The sequence below is a fragment of the Myripristis murdjan genome, chromosome 17 (genome assembly GCF_902150065.1).
Source record: "Myripristis murdjan chromosome 17, fMyrMur1.1, whole genome shotgun sequence".
In the NCBI taxonomy this organism is placed as follows: Eukaryota; Metazoa; Chordata; class Actinopteri; order Holocentriformes; family Holocentridae; genus Myripristis; species Myripristis murdjan.
The window spans coordinates 10,520,732-10,542,547 of NC_043996.1; the positions used below are offsets into that span (position 1 = coordinate 10,520,732).

The 21,816-nt window shown below is 41.6% G+C and overlaps 1 protein-coding gene across 1 annotated transcript; it reads right to left on the reverse strand.

The window, feature by feature from the left end:
• Positions 1-1,199: 1,199 nt before the first annotated feature.
• Positions 1,200-21,557, reverse strand: adcyap1r1a (adenylate cyclase activating polypeptide 1a (pituitary) receptor type I). Its single transcript, XM_030075378.1, has 14 exons — positions 21,492-21,557; positions 18,110-18,289; positions 14,201-14,297; positions 9,865-9,975; positions 9,652-9,752; positions 9,460-9,557; positions 8,974-9,106; positions 7,439-7,592; positions 6,968-7,028; positions 6,418-6,487; positions 6,146-6,237; positions 3,894-4,023; positions 2,595-2,636; positions 1,200-1,790 (listed from the first exon to the last, which is right to left on the reverse strand). The coding sequence occupies exons 2-14, from the start codon at positions 18,149-18,151 to the stop codon at positions 1,587-1,589; spliced, it is 1,335 nt and encodes a 444-aa protein (XP_029931238.1). The 5' UTR covers positions 18,152-18,289; positions 21,492-21,557; the 3' UTR covers positions 1,200-1,586.
• Positions 21,558-21,816: the final 259 nt, after the last annotated feature.

Genomic DNA, 21,816 nt, shown 5'->3' on the forward strand with positions numbered 1-21,816 from the left:
GGTTTCATTTCTAGTGGGGCGTCCCATACTAAAAATATAGATTCACTATTTGTTTTCACAGTCTGCCAGTGGTAAAAAAAAAAAAAAAAAAAAAAAAAATGCCAGACACGCCTTCCAAAAGGGGAAATGACTGGGAAGTAAAAAGTAAAGCGCTCTCCAAGATCAGGTCGTAATGAAGATTTTAAATATATTTGTTTTTTTTAATTGTCTGTTCATTCATGTACTGTCAATCTAGGTACATATTCACAATGGCACCATGTTTATATTATTATATAGTCTACAAATTATTATTATTGTTATTATTATTACGATAGCTACTGCTTCTATAGCTACTATTGTAACCACTGCAGCTACTACTGCTACTATTAGTACTACTGCTAATGCTACTACTACAGCTACAACTAGTAATAATAATAACAAACATTTTTTTTATGGATTCCTTTCCAAAAGGGCACATTTGCCTGATTACAATGCTATTTTTTCTTTTCTCTCTCTCTCTCTCTCTTTTTTTTTTAGCACTTTTATGAAGTTAGAAAAAAGGCGTACTGTCAAATGCAGAGTGACTTCGTTTCATCTAGACGAGACAATCGTAGAAGGAGCGGGAAGAAAAGGATACAGTAGCTGTCAAAATCGATCTGAACAGAGCGGGAAGGATATTACAGGTCGTTCAGGATGTGGGATGAAGTCTACAGATTTGGGCTCCAGTTCCTTTTTTTGTTGAAAAGGTCATTACAATACCGCTTTATGCAAAAAAAAAATAAAAAAAATAAACAAATCAAATGCAGACACAAAACTGAACTATTTACAAGTTATTCATCCATGAGTTGTTTTTTTTTTTTTTTTTTTTTATATATATATATATATATCTTTTGACATACTTTGTACTTATGGCTGACTGTAGAAAAAAACAGAGTTTTCGATGAAACATTTAAACATTTAGCATTTGTACAGGCAAGGCGAAGATTTGGTTGCTATTCAGCTTTGGACTGTTGTCAGATCAGATCCAATCAGGCAACCTGTATGGCACTTTGAAGCACATTTACTGTACACACCAACAGCCAAATATGACCCCATTTTTCCCCCTAAATTTCCAAATCTGCTATATTTTGGCAGATATTGCACATTAACAACTGAAAGGAAACAATGACACTGAGGTAAAATTAAACACTGGGGTAAAATTAAAATGCAGATTTACCCGTCTAACTTCTCAATAAAAAAAAAAAAACAAAAAAAAAAACAACTCTAGCTTCTTCTTCTTAAATAAATAAATAAATAAATACAATTGAATGGATGCGGTAAACTGTCTGCAAAATCTTAAGGGCATTATCAATCATAACACAATTCAAATGGCATGCCTTTGAAGAGCGCACTGTGCCAATAAATGAATTAGACAAATTATATAACCGACAAAATTATAAAATAACAAAGCCAATAAATCTTCAATCTTCAATAAATGCTTTCTGAAATACCTCATTTGCTAATAGCCAAATCGGAGATATAAGACATTAGGGACACTTTGGTCTGCTCTGATTGGTCTAGATGTATGTAGGACGGCACCTTGAAACTGACTCTGACCAATCAGACGCTCAGGTGGGGAGGCTCAGGTTGGTGTTCTCGGCCAGGGGGCTGGACATGCGTATCTGGGAGCTGCTTTTGCTCAGGATGGACAGCTGAGTCCCCCCGTTCACTCCACTGCTGGCCAACGAAGGGTGCCTCTGCTGCTTCAGGTCCACAGCAAAGTACCGGTTCACCGTCCAGCTGCGCCATTTCCTCTTGATCTCCGACTGCACCTTCAGGGAGAAACTTCACAAGGTCATTTTTAATGTACTTTAAGCTGTACCAGCTCCATGAAAAGGCACGGAACACTGCAGTATTGTGCTCGTATCAGTCACCATATCTAGTTTAAAGGACGACTCCTACGCTTTGGGCAAAATACCCTTTTTCCAGCTTACCCAGATTGAGACAACATGAAACAGATGTCTTGGAATAATAAAAAAAAAAAAAATGTTAAAAAGCAAGAGTCATTTTCGGAGAAGTCAATTTGTGCCGGATTTACCTGCACCTTCAGCAGTACACTGTTCAATGTGTTCAATGGTTATAGTTCCACCATCTAACTTCTCCTACGTCTAATACGTGTGTTTTAAATACGTATTAGACACACTGTGTAAATAAGAGAGCTTCAGAGTTGCTGTTAGGTTTATTTTTTCACTTTGATGGAGCTTTAAATCTTTATGCTAAACTAACACAAAATGCTACATATAGGAACTGAAGCACTGGACTCACATAAAATGATAATGAGCATCTTGTCTCAGTCTTGGTAAGTCAGTTTTGCACAAAATGTTAGAGTATTCCTTTAAAGTACCAAACTTGTAAAGGCTGCTGAAACTTGCATACTTGTCATCCGTGAATAGCTCTTTCAGGTTACTCACTATTACAAACCACAAACCCTGAGTATTCCTTAAAGCCATGCATACATAAAAGGAAATCTATGGAAATCAAAACTAGCACTGTAATTGTTTCTGGTGTCGGTGCATGTCAATATTGAATAAGATTTCAATCAGAATGACTGGGTATGACCCAGGATATGAACTTACCTCTCCATTGAGGAAACAGTAGAGGACAGCGACCACGAAGCCCTGAAGAGAAAAAAACAGAGGCAAGAATTAGGAGAAAAGAAGCTTGAAATGGACAGCTGGTGGTTTGTTTTCATCTTTAGAGATTAACCAAACCTCAAACTCAACTCTGTGTGTAGCCTGACATCTAACGGTGAAAAGTGGGAGTACTGAGGTGGTCTGCTATTGGCCAGTCCCAGTGATGTCACCCTCTGTAACCGTGGTCCCCACCTCGGTCCTCAAGAGCCCCCTTTCCTGCAAGTTTCTGTTCTAGCTCTACTCTTGCGTACCTCATCCAAGTGAGGGCTAAATCACATATATTTATATACAGATATGACTTTCATTACAATGGCACATACATATTCTGCTGCAACCCTGCTGGCTGAAGCGCCTCATTAATGCTACATCACACTTATACTGAGTGAAATATTCAAAGCCGAGATGTCATTGTTTTATGGCTGCAGCATTACCTCAACTAGAAAATATCTGGAGGCCTTGTTCATTTTACAGACGTTTCCCTGTAATTCAGTAGGAGATATTTGGTGTCTTTGGAAACCTTGGGATCACCACAAGAATTTAGATTAAATTTCTAAATTAAATTTGAAAAAAGCTTGGCAACAAAGCAGTGACAAACCCACCCACCGGAGCAGCGGAGTTGAAGAGGTTAAAGAGGAAAAAGATGAATTTATTGTTTCATGCCTTGACACGACGCATGCCATTTGAACACAGTGTTTGATGTCAGACTTCACAGAGAGTTGGGTTTGGTTTAAAAAAAAATCACTGCACCTTCATAGCTACAAGTGTTACAGCTTATTTTACGTAAAACAAAGTTTGCTTGTGGGCCAGGATGAGCTGAAGGCTTCTGCTGACAGATTCAATCACCGCTATTAAAGCTGCACAAAGCAACTGTGCGCTTGACAGCTCCAAATGGCAGAAATGGATAACTGTTTGAAAAATCTGAACTTCGCTGCCCAGAGGTCATGTCATGCATCAGTCAACAACACTCTGATCGCTTTACACCACATGACCTGCAGCCTTTATTGAAGAGACAATTTGAATTCCACTTCATAAATGATTTGCCATCTCCTGCGGGCAGACCGGAGTAACACTCCTCATTGCTTAGGTCCCGATTTGTGATTTACGCTGAGATGAATGTAGTTTTAGCACAGATGTCTCTTTTCATCTATATTCCAAATGCTTCATTATCTTGTCTATCCCAGCCTTCATCACTCCTTTATTTAAGCCATGAGTTGAAAGAGCGGCGAGAGCGAGTGTGTGTACCTGGAAGGACCCCAGACCCAGCTCGAACACCAGCCTCTCTCTCTTGCTGACGTCCTCAGGTGAGAAGGCGAACACGGTGTAGTGAATCCCAAACAGGGGGATGAGCAGGAGCGTGGAGCGCGCCAGACGCCTACACCCAACACACAGTTGCATTACTTTAAAAACCTTTTTGGACAGAGGCACACTTTGATAAGGTGAGACGTGAATCAAAGTCATCCTACTGTATATGAACACATGTCATCATTTCATATTAGATGAGTCCTCCAACCCGTACGACCACATGGGTCGTTTGTTCCTGCCCTCTAATATGACCCACAGGAGTGTTTCGTAAATTAGCACACCCTAGGGGCGGCAGGGGATATGCCACAAGCTGTGGGGTGCATGTGTCAAAGCGGTCGCAGTTTGGTTACGTTTAGGCTTCGATAAGGTTGGTATAATGTTGAGGTTAAGGTTAGAGGACCTTGTCATCATGGTGACAACAATAGGCATGCAGAAATAATAAAACAATAAAACAAAACACCCGGAAACAAACATGAGACTCGCTTCAAACAGCAATCAAACTGCGGTCTCTGAGATGAAAATCCTGTGAAGGGGTGTCTCATTTACCACCCCAAACACCTCCCAGCACCTCGTTAAGCTACGGCACGTCACCTCACTTTAAGACCCACCTCATTGTTGTTATTTACATGACTACAGGTAGCACTAACCTGCTTGTACAAACGACCTATGGGGTCATTTTTTTGGTGGAGGACAGTCTCATTAGATGTGATGACACCATAGAGCCACAAGGTCAAGCTGCTTTCATCTTGTTTATCTACTTGTAGCTCAACAAGAGATCAATATGTCTGTTTAGGATCTGATCATAATTCTTTAGAGGTTTTAGGGTTGGTGTAGGGGTTGGCTCATGTGTGCATTTGGGAGTCCAGGGCATGAAAAACTATAATAACCTCTAGTCTAAAACACACACACACACACACACACACACACACACACATGCGGGTCAACACAAGCACACATAAACACATTTACGTGCATTCACACACACAAACACAAGGACACACATCCACGCAATCAAATACACATAAACACACGCATGCACACACACACACTCACACACACTTACACTGTGATAGCGGATAACTCTGACATCCTGCACGAATGCTGAACAGCCTGTGTGGGCTCACTGAAGCATTTCTGAGCACAGCTGCTACACAGCACAAAGACAACACAACAGTACAACAAAGACAACGTCTTTAGGGACACAGACACACAGTCTCACACACACACACACACACACACACACACACACACACACACACACACACACACACACACATACACACACACACACACGCATAGGTCTATGCAACAGATGAGAGTGGCACTCACTGCTAGGCCTCAAAAGACACTATTCTCTGGTGGTGCAGAACAAGACAAACTTCTGGCTATAGTACAAATGCTTAATGAGACTGAGGCGTTCGGTTTGCACAGCCAACAGGTACAGCAAAGAATTCTGCATTGAAAGACAACCCGGTTTCAGGAGGACACGTCAGATGCTTTATGATAATATGATAATAATATGTAAATGATGCAGGCTGCTGTAAGACAGGCAACATGACTGCATGTCACAGTTACTCATCAGCCTCATGTGGTCTCTTTAGAATATTCTGCGGGAGAATTGGACAGATGACAAACTTCTTGGAAGTTATGGCAATAAATTTGAAAGACAGTGGTGTTTACTGTATTCATAGGAACGATGTAAACACTAATAACACATTAAAACAGCTAGTGTCATTGAAATAACCATAATCACAGCAAAAATGTCCTCCGGGTATTATGGCTTTTATTTAATGACTTTACAGGTGGCATGTGTCCTGTCTGCGAGTATTTCTTCAATTTTGTATTCATAAATAAGACTGAAAGGGAGGGAAAGGAGGTAAAAAAGAGCACTAACTAACTTTCTGTGTTTTTTTTTTTTTTCCACATCTCAGTACAGCGAAATATAAACCATAGCAAGCTATGATGTTTGGGAAATATCAATACAGTCTTTGCAGCTGCAGAGGGTTTTTTAGGTGCACTGTCTATTAAATATATCAAAACCAACATAAAACAGCTCATTTACTTGCATTTTTCACAATTTTCAAGTGTGAAACTTCAAGTGTGAAAATTGCACACACCCTTCACTGGAGACACACGGCACTCGTATTAGTGAACATGACAGCTCTCCTGATGATGTCCAGATTGTAACTTACAGGTAAATGCTGGATTCATTCCCTCCAATATCAGGGGACTGCAGCTTCTGGACCAGGATAATGATAATCCCGATGAACAGGACAAAATTGATCTGAAATGAGACAAACAGCACGGGCATGATCTCTTTACTGTGTCTGAACAGAGCATAACACATTAATAATCGATCTGGAAGGCTTGTCATAAATTAGGCCAGATGAGCAGCGTTTCAGTGCTTGTAAGAGTCGTGATCAATACCTGAGAGGCAGAATGAATGAGTCACAGTCTGTCATACCATTATGGAGGCCACCACTGGTCCCTTGATCACCCACCAGAGGGCGGTGTTCTCATATGTATCCCAGCAGCTGGAGTAGGAGGAGAAGAGGCTTGATTCTCATTGCCAAAACAAAGCTTATCCCATTTTATGACACTTGCCAGAGATCTGTGATTTGATTTGTTTGTTGAATATAAACACATTGTAACCACAGATCAAATCATCAGTCATGTCCCGCAGGCTTATTTCAATTGTGGTCCTCATATTTACTGTAAGATATAAAACATACAAAGGAAGAAAGTTCCTGCAAATTCATATCAGCTGTGTAACCCCCATAGCTGTGCAGGTGACTGTGATGCAGGGCTGTTTTCTGTCTTAATATGGATTTTAAACTTTTAGGTTTGTTTACCTGCATCATGAAAGATATTTGTAACTTGTATGTATTTGTAATTTGGTTGTAGTGCTTTGTGATCTCAATCTTTTACATGATCAGCATGGCTAATAGAGGAAATGCATTTCTCTTCCCTTTTTGACAGTAAATATGAAAATGTGAAGAGGAATTTAGACATACCCTGTGTCATCGAAATGGAGTCTCAGAACTGCCCACACGGTCACACAAATGGTGGGAGTTCCTGTAATAACAGAGATCGTTATTGATAATAAAGCGAAAAATGTTTTTCATGCTTCGAGTTCTGCAGTTAAAGGGAAATGTCAACATAAAGCAATACCCTCCAAGCATAGACTCTAAGTCATACTTTATATAAACCCTTTTCTTTTTTCTATGTTACGATTATATATAGCAGACTGGTTTGTTTGTACAGACATGCTTTTTCTCAAGATGGCACCTCTAAATCAGTCATATAAAACTAAAGTATTAAAAGTGCTTTGTTATTTATGACAATTTTTAACTCTTTGTGTCCTGGTAAGTAATCACAGATAGGAACAGGAATAAACCTGTACAGTCTACTCTAAATAGAAGTGTCAAAAAAGTTGATAATAGTGCCTTTCCACCTCTGATAATTTTTCATGCCTGGATACGCACCCCATCCCACAATGGTGTACCAGTAGAAGTAACGTCTCTCAGGGAAGAAAGTCTCCACCAGCAGAGTGAAGAGATACAGGCCTTCAATGAACAGCCAGAAGTAGTTGGACATGACACAGTAATGGAAGAACACCATCACTGCTTTACATGCCACCTGGACAGGAAAACACACGGTCAGCTGTATTTGTGGAGCAAATGACAGAGGTAAATCCACTGATATTATATTGATTTCATGTCACTGATATGGGTCAGCTCCTTCCAGTGAGATATCTCAAATGGATTCTTATCATCTCTCTCAAAATGATTTCTAAGAGTAAATTCTGCTATTCTATCACCCAGAACAAGCACCCCTAAAACATTACAGATAAATCTAGCAATTTGTCAAACCATCTAACTTTTGCATATGCTCAAATATGACCTTTAAAAGCCCATGTCAGTAAAACCCAATGCAACCAGTTTCATTGTTCCAGTAAATCACCATGCAAACCGAAATGGTAGTCACTGTAATGGAGGGCAGCGCACAGCAATTACAGATTTGACCTTTAACACACCTGCATGAAATAAATTGTCAACCTATATCTGTAATAAAACTGCACAACAAACACAACGGCCCACAACATCTCAGATGGATCGTAATCTAATGACATCATGTTAATGAGAGAGTCCATATTCGCAGTGGGGTCAGCCAATTAGAGCACAGATCTAATTCCTGGTACCGCGATGCCATTAAGGTAACCTCTGATTGCCATGACGACAGTGTGAAGGCAGAGGGTTTGAATAGAGGGCTCAGTAGCCACTGATATGTTAATTCTCCGCTAACAGAAGATTTCTATTGCCATTGCTAGAGCCATTAGTGTACCTAATTAGGTTTATTTATCATGCCTGCTTAACACCGAGAAATGTGTTGTTACTGGACAAAGGCTAAGAGGTTGTCCTTCATTAGCAATGAGACGCTATTAGTCACCTAATAACATGTTTGTAAAATATTTGCATTTGATTGAAGTTTTTTCAAAGGTGCACATCAAACAAAAAACAGTAGGAGAGAGGAGGGTCAAGCCCTCAGTTTTTGAACGTGTATTTATATCTCATATGCAACAGGCAAATTAACTGTCCATAATATACACATGCACTCCTTAATGAAATGAAGGTTTTACTGCAAAACACTGTGCTATATGTCTGTTCAAGAAAAAAACATAAAAACTTTCTTCTGTAAAATGTTCAAAACTAGTAAGACAGCATGATTACTTTCATGGCAGAAATCATTATTTTAAAGCAGGGGTATTTTTTTTCCCTAAGGTAAATACTTCCTTTTGCAATTATATGCTTCAAAATTAAATCAATGACAAAAATCTGAGCTTTTAAATTGCAAATGGGAGCTTTATTTGCTGTTATCAGCCAAACAAGCTTGTGTGGATGTTTAGGTCATGCTTGTTGATGATGACCAAATGAGGAAGTAGTTGTTAATAGTCACAGATGATGTGATTATTAAAGCCTCTTAATGATGCTGCACAAATGGAGTAGCTGCTGTTACTGACTGTGTGGACGACGCAGTGGTCGCTGTCCTCCTCAGCGTACAGCACGCCGTCCTTGATGAAGACTGAGATGGCCCTCAGGATGAAGGACACAAACAGATTCATGTGGATGAAGTTCCTGGTGCAATGCAGCTTCCTGGAGGGGAGAGAGCACGCTTTACTGATCTTTAAGTTATTCCATCATGTCTTCAAACTCATTTCTCTACAGCAAATAAAAAAAATAAAATAAAAATACTGGGTTTTACTTGCTTCAGAAACTTGGAATGGGATTGTTTTTTTCAAACATGATAGTGTTACTTTGAAGAAAGGCAGATCTTTGCACTTGTTAGAGGTGATTGCATTTGTTTGAAGACAATGCTGAAAATGACCTGAACTGGAACAAGTGAAACGCCATGTACAGTGTAAAATGATCATATCAGGGGACCAACACTGGGGCACCCATGCCATGGCAGAGAAGACTGGCTTTGGAAGCTACATTATGAAGCTCACCTGAACCTGCAGAGAATGACCATGGCTGTGGTGAGAGACACTAGGGATGTGCTGTAGCCAACTGTGTACAGAGCCTTGACTGACGCATAGTACATGTCCTAAAGTCAAGAAACAGAGGGTCAGTCATTTTGTATAAGCAGCAGGTGTTCGTGTAATAAATCAAAAATTTAAATGAGGGGAATGAGGTCGTACAGGTTTGGTGGCGTTGTCATCGAAGAGGCAGACATCCAAGTAGTGAGGGAACGGTTCAGACCAGCCGTCCTCGGTGCAGTTACGACTGACCTTCCCCATCTCTGACAGCAAGAAGATACGCATGAGCTGAAGTGAAATGAACTGAACTGCAGTGAAGCTGAACTGGGTTTGAACTCTAATGGCAGACCCAGCCCGTCTCCCAGTGGCACTCACCGTCCTCAGGGCCCATGAAGTCGTGGAAAAGCTCCGGACAGTTGACCACGATAACCTCCCCAACGCTGGCCGCCTGCCAGCATGTCAGGTTGTCCCACATCCACGGGCATGCTGAGCAGAAAAAGATAACATACAATAGCAAACAGGAAATGCAGGGCTCATGCAGTGAATGTTAGGCTATTACACAACATGATGTGGTACTGGAATGCTAAGGAAATACCAAAACCCCAGTTGCATCACATATTAATGGGACCACCGGGGTACTGGCATGTCTTAAAAGCTTCTTCTGGCTTTTGTGCCTTTCCCTCCCCTTTTCTTAGGGGATGTACATTATTATTTTTTCACAAAAAGGGAAGAGCTCAGTCGGATCCTCTCTGAAGCAGGGGAGTCATACTGAACTTTAGTGCCCTAACTTATTCATGGTTCCACCTGGCTGCTTGTGGGAGCAGACAGACTCTGCCTACCTGATCAATACAAGGTGAGACCAGGGCAACAGCAACGCCTTTAAAACCCTTTTTGGCTTCCCTGCTTTTCTTCCACCTTGCCTCTTATGAATGTATTTTTAATTTTTAATGATGGTTATCCCTTCCCCTCATTTTCTCAGGGGCTTACAGCTGCAGGTGCCAGCCTCACCCCTGCAGCTTCATTTTGATACCTCTCTACACCTCCCATTGAGGCTCCAAAATTATATTGCAGTGGGCCTCATTCCAGCAGCAGAGTTTGTTTGTGTCGTTGCACCAAGCAATACACCATAACAAGAGTACTCCTGTAATACATACTAACCTAGACATTGAATATCTATAGACTACCTTTGATACTGTTGTATTTTGTGTCAACTGGATAAATGGGTGAGTTCAAATCGATGGTTTCACTGAAGAATCTAAAATTAACCTGAATTCCAGCTCAATTTATCCACTACCTATCACAAAACACTAACCCCATTCCTTTGCAGAAACCATTTTGCCACAGCTATTTGGCTGCAAACAGCAGTGTTACCAGGAGGAGTGTGGTGGGGCATGTGAGCATATTGTCTATGTTCCTCACACTTCTTGTATTTTGTCACATTTGTCCACTAAAACAATTTCTACCCAAATAACAGTGTTCTCAATTCACCTCCAGCTCTCAGAAGGGGGTGCAACAGTTAGTGAATGATCTTGGCTGGTAATTATGGGTAGGATAAATGTCTAAGTGCAAGTAGGATGACATGGAAGGCTGAGTACATTTTCACATTTTATTATTCCTTTTATCTATCTACGTATTCATCTGCCTCAATATCGTCCTCACTATCCATCTTTGATAATTGATTTTCAGTGAGGTTATGACTGCGCCGGCTTTCATTCTGTCTTGTCTGCCTGCATTTCTTTCCTCTCCCTCCTTTATCTTCAGCACCCCCTCCCTCTTTCTCTCTCTATCTTTCCAGGTTTACTGCGTTGTTTATGCTCGGGCGGTTTTATATGCTGCAGAGGCAGGTACAAGACTGTCGGCTCATGACATCCGCAAGAGCGTATCTGTGTGTGTGTGTGTGTGTGTGTGTGTGTGTCTGTGGGCTTTATTGTATGATTGCGTTCACGGATGCAGATGCACATGTGTGTGTTTGTGTTTGTGTGTGTGTTTATGGGTGTGTGTGGACGCGCATTTGTGTGTTTGGAGATCTGCTTCTATTCTGCTTCAGTCTCTAATCTGTTTTGGTTCTGTCTGGTGAGCTGGACACAAAGCCAATTACCTTTTAAAGGGCAAATAGGAGCCAAATGAGCTGCACTGAGGCACAGAAAGCAATGTGTCTGCATCGCTGCCTATCGCACAGACGATCCCACAGTATACTGGGTCTTCAGCTGGCTTCAAAGACCGAGAATATGCAGCATTAGACATTAAGCACATGTCGTACATCGATGGTGTACCTGTCCGGCACAGCCATGCACATAATGTGAGCAAGAGGAGCAGATAGGAACACACACATACATTCACAAGGTGGATGGTTGGATTCACAAGATGGAAATTTCTTCTTGTTACAGCTGATCTGATAACACACAGGCTGTGGACTGAATGTAAATTTTTATATCAGGAATATTCCAGTCATGGGGTTCAATGCAACTGCTGCAGAATACTGATCAGAAGTTAAGCAAAAACAAAAAAACAAAAAAACTAAAACAAAAACATGATGCCGTAGTAACTCATGCAACAAAGTTTAAGGCCACTTGATTAAATGAGTATCATATGCAGCCCAATCTTTAGTGCAATCTTCAGTGCAACAAACTGAGATATATAGTAGTGTAACAGCACCACGGTTAGGAGCTAGATCCCATAATCACTATGAAATGTCTGTAATTTGGATTAAAATGATTCTCATTAAAAGTACTGGGTAAAGTTTTGATTGAAGATGATTTAGTTATGAGTCATGAATAATCGGAAATATTTTACTGTTGCTTTCAGAACTCTTATAGCTAAATTTAGCTGGATGGTGATTACCAGGGAGCAAAATGTTATGCACCAATTTCACATGTGCTCTAGCCTAATCTCAGGACAAAGAAGCCCATTTCACAAAATAATAACATAAATTATACATTCCACTGCCTTTAAAATGGATCTTGATAAACCTGAATAAGGGAAAATCACCGTGAGCAGACTAATCTAGCATAAGGGCTGAGTGATGGAATAGAAGTTGGTATGCAAGGCCTGTACTTCATCTTTGAGTCTGTCTCTGTAAGGCACAAATAAACATCAGAACGAGCCTCAAGTCGGTCCACGCCACTCAATTCACATTTCAGAAAACTGTCAAAACGGTATCTCCGGTGTGTTCTTAACATCACTCTGAGGACGCCATTGTTCTCTTTCCTGTCATGTTGTTGCCATTGCGCTGTCCTCATTTCTCTTTTCTACCTTTTCCACTTTCCCTCTCCTATCCAGTCAGATTTCTGCAGAGCAGGCGTTTTTATTTCCTCGCCAACAATTTGCTGTCAGCAGAAACACAGGACAGCTCCTTTTAAAGGGACAGCAGGGAGATAGGAATCAATTAAAGGGGCAGGGAAGGCTGACATATGTTACCAAATTATCTGAGATTGGACAGCTGAACAAATGCATAAACAAAGCGTCCACTTTACAGAAGGTGTAAGGGTCTGGTGCTTTACATTTAAATGCAAGCAACTGAAAACAGAAAATGAACATTCGTTATTTATTAGTACCAGACCAATATATACCAATTGACCAGTATTGTTATTGACCTAATAATAAGACCTAAGATAATGTGAACATAACACAGAAAAAGATGAGTTGGGTAATTTAGAAATGTATAATTGATCATTTTTCCTTTTTCTTAATTCAAGTGTAATTAACATATTTAAATGTATAGTTCTATTAGTGTGTTTTTTATTTAGCTATTCATAATTGTTACATTCCCAGTAAAGTTCATTTAACATCAGTGCACTAACATCTTTTTGGATAGTAAAGTTTATCATTAAACTGTAAAATAGCCTGTCTCCATGCATAGCTTTGTCACAAGTATTTGATAACCACATTTGAGGGATCATTGTAAAAAATGGGTGCTTATGTATATATTAGCCAGCATATCGACATCAGAATTGTTTCACTCCCTGCTCAACTCACTGCTCCTTTCCTCTTTAAACTTGTTATCTCCCATTTTAAATGTTCCATGTTTTTTTTTTCTCATCCACACTAGCCAGTAGCTGCTGACAAAGCCATGAGTCAGAGTGCAGTCTGGGAGTTGCAGTCTGTTGGGCAAGTTTCTCACAGTGCCCCAGCAGGAGGCGTACAGCAGTTTCTAATGAAAACCATGGTCCATAGCCAAGAAAATAATTGTTTCCAGGTTTCACCTAGTTGGCTTCCTATGTTTTTGGAAGGGGACGGGTGGGAAAACTGTGAAAGCAGCACAGCATGACATCGCACGTGGACATTTGGTTTGAAGAATCCTGTATTACTGGATGGATGGAGGTCATTTATGATATACTTGTATTATGAACATCGTATGAAACTAGTGTTGTGGTGGATGGACACCATGCTGCTGTAATTTCAGCGATGTTCATGTTTCAACTTAAATTTAAGGATAACACTGTCCTCTGTGGGTTACGAAACGAGTAAAACCAACTGGAAAGACCGAACAACGCATGGTGGTCGAGCAGAAAACGAGCTTCGTTTGAGCTTTTCGTCCAACATCAGCTCTGTGTTTGCTAAGTTACCCAAGATGTAAACAGTTGAATCACTGCAGAGCCATGAAAGCAGCCACTGGCTTCATGCCAAATTATAGACACACAAGGATGTGATGACACACTCCAGACGCACAAGCACAAGCACAAGCGGACACACTGGACACATCCCCGCTTACCAAATTCAAGGTCATCGACGGGGTTATGGAGCGCGATCCTCTCCATGCATTTCTCATGTTCACGCTTGATGATGCAGTGCTCTGACTCTGCCGCCACCTGGAAGAACACACACACACACACACACACACACACACACACACACACACATTCTGTCAGTCATAGTAAAAATTGTACCGACATACTGGACCTTTCCAGAGTAGTGTTTATCAGCAAAGGGGAAAAAAAAAATCACTGTCCCTCCACATGGTGCAGTGAGGGGAACTACTTTATTTACTCATTTACAGTATAAGTGGCACATTTATCTGTGTAGTCTATCAATGGCTTTCAACCTGGCTTCCATAACTCTCCCACTCTTACTCTCTTGAGTCCATATCTGGTTTGAACATCCATCCAAAGCCTCAACCGCCCTCCCCTGTCTCTACCTCACCATGATAGTCTATAAGTGTAATCTTTCCCAGCCCTCCAAGCCATGGCGGTCTCATCTCTCCATCTCTCTGCCCTCTAATACAATATGAATGGGCTTCAGGCCTAACTGGCTAGATAAGATAGACCACTGGGGCTTAACCTCTAGTGAAGATGTCCTAGAAATTTACTGTGTGCAAATGGGCAGAATTTTAAAACACTGAAACACCATTAGGCCTGTTTAGCCTGGTGGTTTTTATCCCTTAAGTCCCCGGTCGACAGAAAACATTTGTCCAGAGCTGGACACGATCTGATTTTTCTTTTTTTCTTTTTCTTTTTTTTTTTTTGTCTGCTTCCCTGCCACAGCAGAAGTGTCTCATTACTGTTAAGGGGCGGAAAAATGTGTATTCATGACCTCATTTTTTTTCAAGTTGTTGCTAGTGTTTGATACTATTCAATGAAACCTCTACAAGCATTGTTAGAGGAAACTCTTTGTATCCCATGACAAACATCCACGTTGCTAGGCAGCAGGTAGCCAGCTAAGAGCTAGCTGATACTGTGGGCAAGCCTTCCAAGAAATGAGAAATAATTGGATGCAGATGAGTGGTATCTATTTGACATGACAGCAGACAGACGTGCTAAATCAAAGTATGAAATGTTTCGTCTCTGTTTTGATCATTTTCATGATAAGGAGGCCTGGATAACAGGTCGTGAGTATTGTTGAGCTGGCACTGTTTCTTTTTCTTCCTTTCTTTTCTATGAAAAATCAATGCCAGACACAAACCATTCCTCAGACAAATGAACAATAAACATACAGACATATAAACCCATACGTTTGAGCACCTATGCATACATTCACACATGCACTCATATATTCCTTGTGGAAGATGGATTTTCTGGGTAGATTTTTTAAGGGAGAGGCCACCTGTTGGCAACTCCCCTGACAGCCCAGCCTGAAAACCAGTTTAACAACTTCCAAGAGAAGAGAAGAAGGTGGAGGCAGTGTGGTGACCTGAATCTCTCTGGTGTAGCGAGAGGCACGGAGCAAACTTGCGACAAGCTTGTTTGGAAGTGTTTGCGCAAAAGGAAAGGATCTGGAGTGAAGCTAAACACACAGCTGTGTGCCTGACTGTGGTGTGACTCACTCCCTCTTCCTGCGAGCATCCCAATGGCCTGTGCCCAGGGCTTCCCCAGTCACTTTGCTTTTTTACCCTCACTACTCTTGCACACCAGTTATTAAATAAATTACAGTGTTTTTTGCACCAAAAACCATATCTGTGTGTGTCTGCCTCACAGCCAAGTACTACAAGCATCCATTGTTGTTCTTAGCTGTATCATTATTTCATGTGTCCTCTGTGGCCCAACTGTGCTCGGTCATACACTTCCCACAGTGAAGAGTTTTAGAGTGAAACTGCACAGCTGGGATGGACACACACACACACACACACACACACACACACACACACACACACACACACACACACACACACACACACACATATACCAAACCCTCTGGAGCCTTACAGGAGAGACTACAGGGGGTTTAAAAGGCACTGATGGCACTGCATGAAACAATGTATAGGCAAATCAGCATGAAAATTTTCAAGTGTGCTCCTCACTTTCCCATATTCAAGCTTTGTCAGTCTAAGCTTTTTTCCTCCCCCTTTCCTCTTCTCTCCTCTCCTCTCCTCTCCTCTCTCCTCGCCAGATGTCATCCCGACAAGCCTTCCAGTTTGGGGCAGCAGAACCCTGTTTTTCCCCAAGGCTGTTTTCGAGGGACAGATAACTCAGTAACTCCCACTGCACCACCACATAGATAATAAAACTACCATTTGATGTGGCCCACTACCGGCCCGCTACCACACAGCACAGACGCATTAGACAAAGAACAAGTGCATCACATCCAGCTCCAGGTGCCACATCAGCCACAGAAGGTCAAACTGAGAATGAGTTGTGTGACACATATAATATGACACACTTAACATATGTCGAGGGTGGCGGCAGCCTTAAGGTTAGAGAGGCAGGCTTGTGACTAGAAGGTCATATTGGAACACTCTCCCCTTACCATCCACCTACCCATCCACCAACCTCACCCTACCACTACTACTCCCACCTCTACAACCACTAGTACTACAACTCTTACCTTTATCATTACCACTACTTCAGTAATATTATTAGGAGTACTACCACAGCCAGTACTATTAATGCTGCTAATGATAACAATGAATATAGCTGCAAACAGTCAAAAAAGTGACATCCATCACCAAATGCCACTAAATTTCATGAGGTACATCACGTCAGATCTTGTTGGGCCTGAACACAGAGATGACATTTGCAAAATGTCAAGTGAATCAAATAACCAATGAGTTATTGGCAGCTGGTAAATTCATGATATTGCCAGAGTCACTCTCATGTTCAAATGGATCATATCCTTCATTCATCATATTTGGTTGTGATGGAACAATATGTTAATTAAGCCCCTTATACTGTGAATTTCCACTAAATATTGTACAACAAATGTGACACATTCTGTATCTGTTGGTTGCAATGCTTTACTGAAGCTACGTCTTGTGCATCATATTACACACACTTCCCTGTAATTCAGCAGGACATGTTTGGTATCTTTGGAAAACCTTGGGATCTCTAATGGATTTTAAAATAAACAGTAGGTTTGACAAAACAGCATTAATTTGTAATAATGAACCCACTGATTTGACCAAAAGAGTTGAAGAGGTTAGTGGCATTTGGCATTTGGATTTTGAGCCTGAGCCTGGCAGGTTTTGTTGCTGTAAGCTGTTATGGTTTCTGAGCTCCAGATAATTTTAGGGGGGGAAATAAAGAAGAATCAGCACAATAAAAATAGGGTTCTAGTGCGTTGTGCTTGCACCCCAAGGCAGAAGAAGAAGAAGAAGAAGTGGAAAAAGAAAATGATGAAGTAGGAGTGCAAGGACATCATCATCAAAACTACATGTAAGAAAAGGATGATGTCCAGGATGACCAGTCACATAATAGCTTGCAGACAAACCAAAGCTACAGTGGTGGGCACACATGCTGCATAATTCCCTTTAAAACACTCCAGTGTATTCCTCCCACATATCCTCTGCAAATCGTCCATTCTACTGTTTTTTTCAATGACACCGCTAATAAAAGTGAGTCAGAGCAGATGGATAGGCAGCTCTCCGGTCAGCCAGGCCATCTGTTATTGTTCTAACAGGCGGTCAGTCGCCTTAACACAGAGCTGATCAAGGACCTGTAGCGTATGCTGATGTGCTGATGCGGCATATGGTGATTTTTCCTTCCTTCCAGTGCCTGCCACAAACAGATCCTTATAAATGTGCCACGCAAGCCAGAGATGGATGCCGGATACCAGTAGTACCTTGGCATGTACGCTAATGCACATGCACACACCAACGCCTCTTGCATGACACAAGGTTGCACACTCCGATATGCACATACAAATACAGAAACACACACAAATGTACACAGTACTTTTGCTGGTTACTCACCAAGGGCAGCAGAATGATAGCTGTCAGCAGGAAGCCTCTCATTGTCTCCTGTGAAGTGGTTATCTCCCAGAGGCAAGATACAATAGGCAGGGTGTGCGTGAGTGTGAGTATGTGTGTGTGTTCACAGGGATGCACTGAAAATGCTCCCCTCAGCTTCGCGACACTTCGGCATCAAGGGCTCTGAAATGCAACACACAGAGGAAAGGACGTCATGTGAGGGGAAAAACAATACAATAACAGAGCGTCTTCACAGATTCTCTCCACTGTGATGGTGCAAAGTTGTGGCTCATACTACAGACTGCTGCTTAGCTACACTCAAATTCTAACATAAAACCTCCACATAATGCCACTGCCTTGGAAGTTGAATTGCTCCATATGGAAATGCACAGGAAGAGTGAAGAATCAATTTTATAAACAGAGAAGAAGATACTTGGAATATTAACAAAATTTGCATTTCAGTCAGAACAGATCTCTAGAAATGTCTGTTTTTTTTTGTTAACTAGTCCATCATTTCAAATAACAAAAATGAAGAATTTGACTTTTTACAGCTATATTCATTCATTATGTACAAGAATTTAAATTTTTAAAATATCTTAGAGATATTATAAAGGGACTCAACAACTTCATATGAACATGTGATATCATTATTATATTATTATGATTATTTTACACTTATAAACCTAATGCAGACTAGGAAAGGTGAGAATGAGGCTTTAATGAGGCAATTCTACAGAGCATTGTGAATGTTAACTCCATAATACTGTATATGCCTCATCTGTACATGACAAGGACCCCTGTGGAAATAAACCTGAACTTCATTTTGGCATTCTTGCTGATTTTAGACATCTTTAACCAGGCTTAAGTTGATTTTCAATTCATCACATAAATCCAATCCAATCAAATCCCTTGATGCAACAGCGAGTTCCTGATCAGCCAGACTGTCGCTGTGCAGCGACACAGCAAGGTGGTGACAGTGTTGAGATCCGTATGAGGAACGGGGGAGGAGGGGAGGAGGGGGTGGAGTGGTGGGGCTGAGGGTGGTGGGGGGGGTGGTCAGCCCCCACCGCCTCCACGTCTTACTCATCTGCACAGCTTCTCAAAAAACACCATGATTCACTGCAAACAGAGCAAACACGCTCCGTAGCAGAGGCAGCAAACACGAGAATTCACAAAATGACGCACGCGCGTGCACACACACACACATACACACACACACACGCACAATCATTACAGCACAAGCAGCATGACACACACACATAAAAGTGCTATCTCTTTCCCACACACACATGGACATAGGCTAACGCAGGCACACATAAACACACATACACACAAATTCCTCTCTGTGTCCCTACCCTCTAGTGCCGAATCCAATTACATCTAAAGCAGCTCTCGGATGCTTTATCAAGTAATAGGACAGACCATGCTCAGAGGAAAAACCCAGAGATATAGACAAGGATAATAACTGTCAAGTACGGCCGCTACCAAACTGGCTCGGATGTACAGTCAAACAGACAAACAGACAAACACACAATCAGACATACGGACAGAGCAAAAGGCGGAGATGACTTCAGCAGCCAGGCAGGCAAATGAACAGCTAAACAGACCCCAACCAGACTGTTACAGAGACAGACATAAGATCAATTATCTCTGTTTGTCCCCATCCATTTGACCCACAAGAGAAAATGTCACAGCGACCATTTTGCTAGAGGCTCCAAATAAAAAGCTACTTAAAAAACAGTCTTCAGAATCTATGACTAATCCCTGTGTGTTTGGCAGTGACTACAGCTGGATAGGAAACAACAGAGACTATAACACTGTATTGTCCTGAGGGCAAGGAGCAGGAGATTCTTTACTTTGCACTGGACGGATAGGAGTAACTTAAAAACCTGAAAAGATTTTTTATGCCCTAGATGCTGGAGAAATTGTACATGCAATTCATACCAAGATAGAAAAACTCTAACCCTGGGTATAGTTCAGTATGACAATGGAGGCAAACTACAAAAAGGATTAAATTATAGAGTGAATGCATGGTATATTTCATTCTCTGAAAGTTACACAGCACGACCTAAGAGATATCACACACTGCAGGACGTGGCACCTCATAAGACTCTCAATAAGTGGGAATAGTGGCTGAACCAATGACAGACGAGGCATTAGACGTCTCAAACATGTCAAACAGACTGGGGCCCTATTGTCTTGTCAACCACAATGAGACTGAGATCACTGTGTTGTCAATCGACCATAAGACAGTCAAGCATGAATATTGGCTACACGCTTGATAAAGGAACGGCTCAAAGGCCCACGTATGCATACACACACGCTAACACTGAAATATACATGGACAGAGAGAGAGAGAGAGAGAGAGAGAGAGAGAGAGAGAGAGAGAGAAAGAGATGTATAACTCTATCTGTGGGTGAGGAGAAAATGAGAAAGCTTATTAGTGACACTCTTCATGCTGGCCTTAATTATTTAATCCCATTGTATAAGGGATATATGAGGAATATAGATCTGGCTCAGCATAATACCAGCCTCCCCATGTGTGCTGAATTCCTCTGTACATCTTGGTGAACATGAATAATTCATTTCAACTTTAAAGGGAGCATGGTTTGACATGCTTGCAAATGACCCAAATTCAAGCCTTTTAATGTTGCAAGTGTGTGTTTGTATGTGTGTGTGTGTGTGTGTGTGTGGGGGGGGGGGGGGGGGGGGGGGGGGGTTGCCTCGAGTGTCTGTCAGCCATTCAAAACGATTAAATCTTGACAGCTCAGTTAATATAGTAAGTTAAGTTAATATGATGCTGTCCTGTCGTAATCAGCTGCTGCAACACCAGGAGGAGGAGGGTGTCAGCTCCTACAGGCTCCAGCCAACAGTATTGGAAAAACAGTTTATCTCCACTGCTAAAGACTCTTGTGTGATCATTTAAATTCTCGTATTCTAATATTCAGGATTTGCAGGCATATCGTGGGAAAGGGATATAGGCTAATTATATCTATCAGTGGAGAATAAATTCCCACCTCGGCAGCGCAGAATCGATAGGTTAATTTTTCCAGCCTTATCCTTCTAATTCCCGCATGCATACGTTTAATCGTGAATTTATGTGGGTGACCTTTGCTTTTGCAAGGGGAAAACATCAGCAATAAAAGCGCCCACATACCATCTTATTTACACTCTCTCTGGCTTTCTCTAGAAAGGCATGGTGAGATGACTTGTGCCAAAATAAGAAAAAAGAAAAAAGAGAAGGAAATCCATTCATATCTCACGTAGAAACAGCCGTTTTCTTAAGTGAAACCCGACTAAATTGGTCCCCAGCAGCGAAAGCTACACTGAAATGTGAGTGAAAGCGCGCAGCAGTCGGTATAGAAAATCAACGAGGCGAACTTACCATTGCGTAATTTTCGGAGGCGCACATATCTACACACGAACCCTTTATTCTCCAGTGATCTCAGTGGTGTTTGATGTGTAATTGTTTTAGTTGAAATACCTCGGTGCTCTCCGTTGTCTTGGAGTGGTGCACGTCTCTCAGTGATCGTCTTCAAATGACAGGTACTGCTGTTGCTGCCGCCGCCGCTGCTGCTTGCTGCTGCAGGACGCGCTCACCGTGCTGGCTGCTGCTGCTGCAACACAAGGAGGAGGAGGAGGAGGGTGTCGGTTCCTTCGGGATTTGCAGCTTTTCAGACTGATAGGCAACAAACCGAGACAACAGTTTA

What these genes read in the sequence shown, in the direction of transcription:
- adcyap1r1a (XM_030075378.1), bottom strand. Translation starts at nt 18,151, where the DNA reads ATGAGAGGCTTCCTGCTGACAGCTATCATTCTGCTGCCCTTG. An exon ending in CTATCATTCTGCTGCCCTTG is followed by an intron (nt 14,298 to 18,109) that starts GTGAGTAACCAG and finishes GTGTTCTTCCAG; the next exon opens with GTGGCGGCAGAGTCAGAGCA. An exon ending in GTACACCATTGTGGGATGGG is followed by an intron (nt 7,029 to 7,438) that starts GTGCGTATCCAG and finishes CTGTTATTACAG; the next exon opens with GAACTCCCACCATTTGTGTG.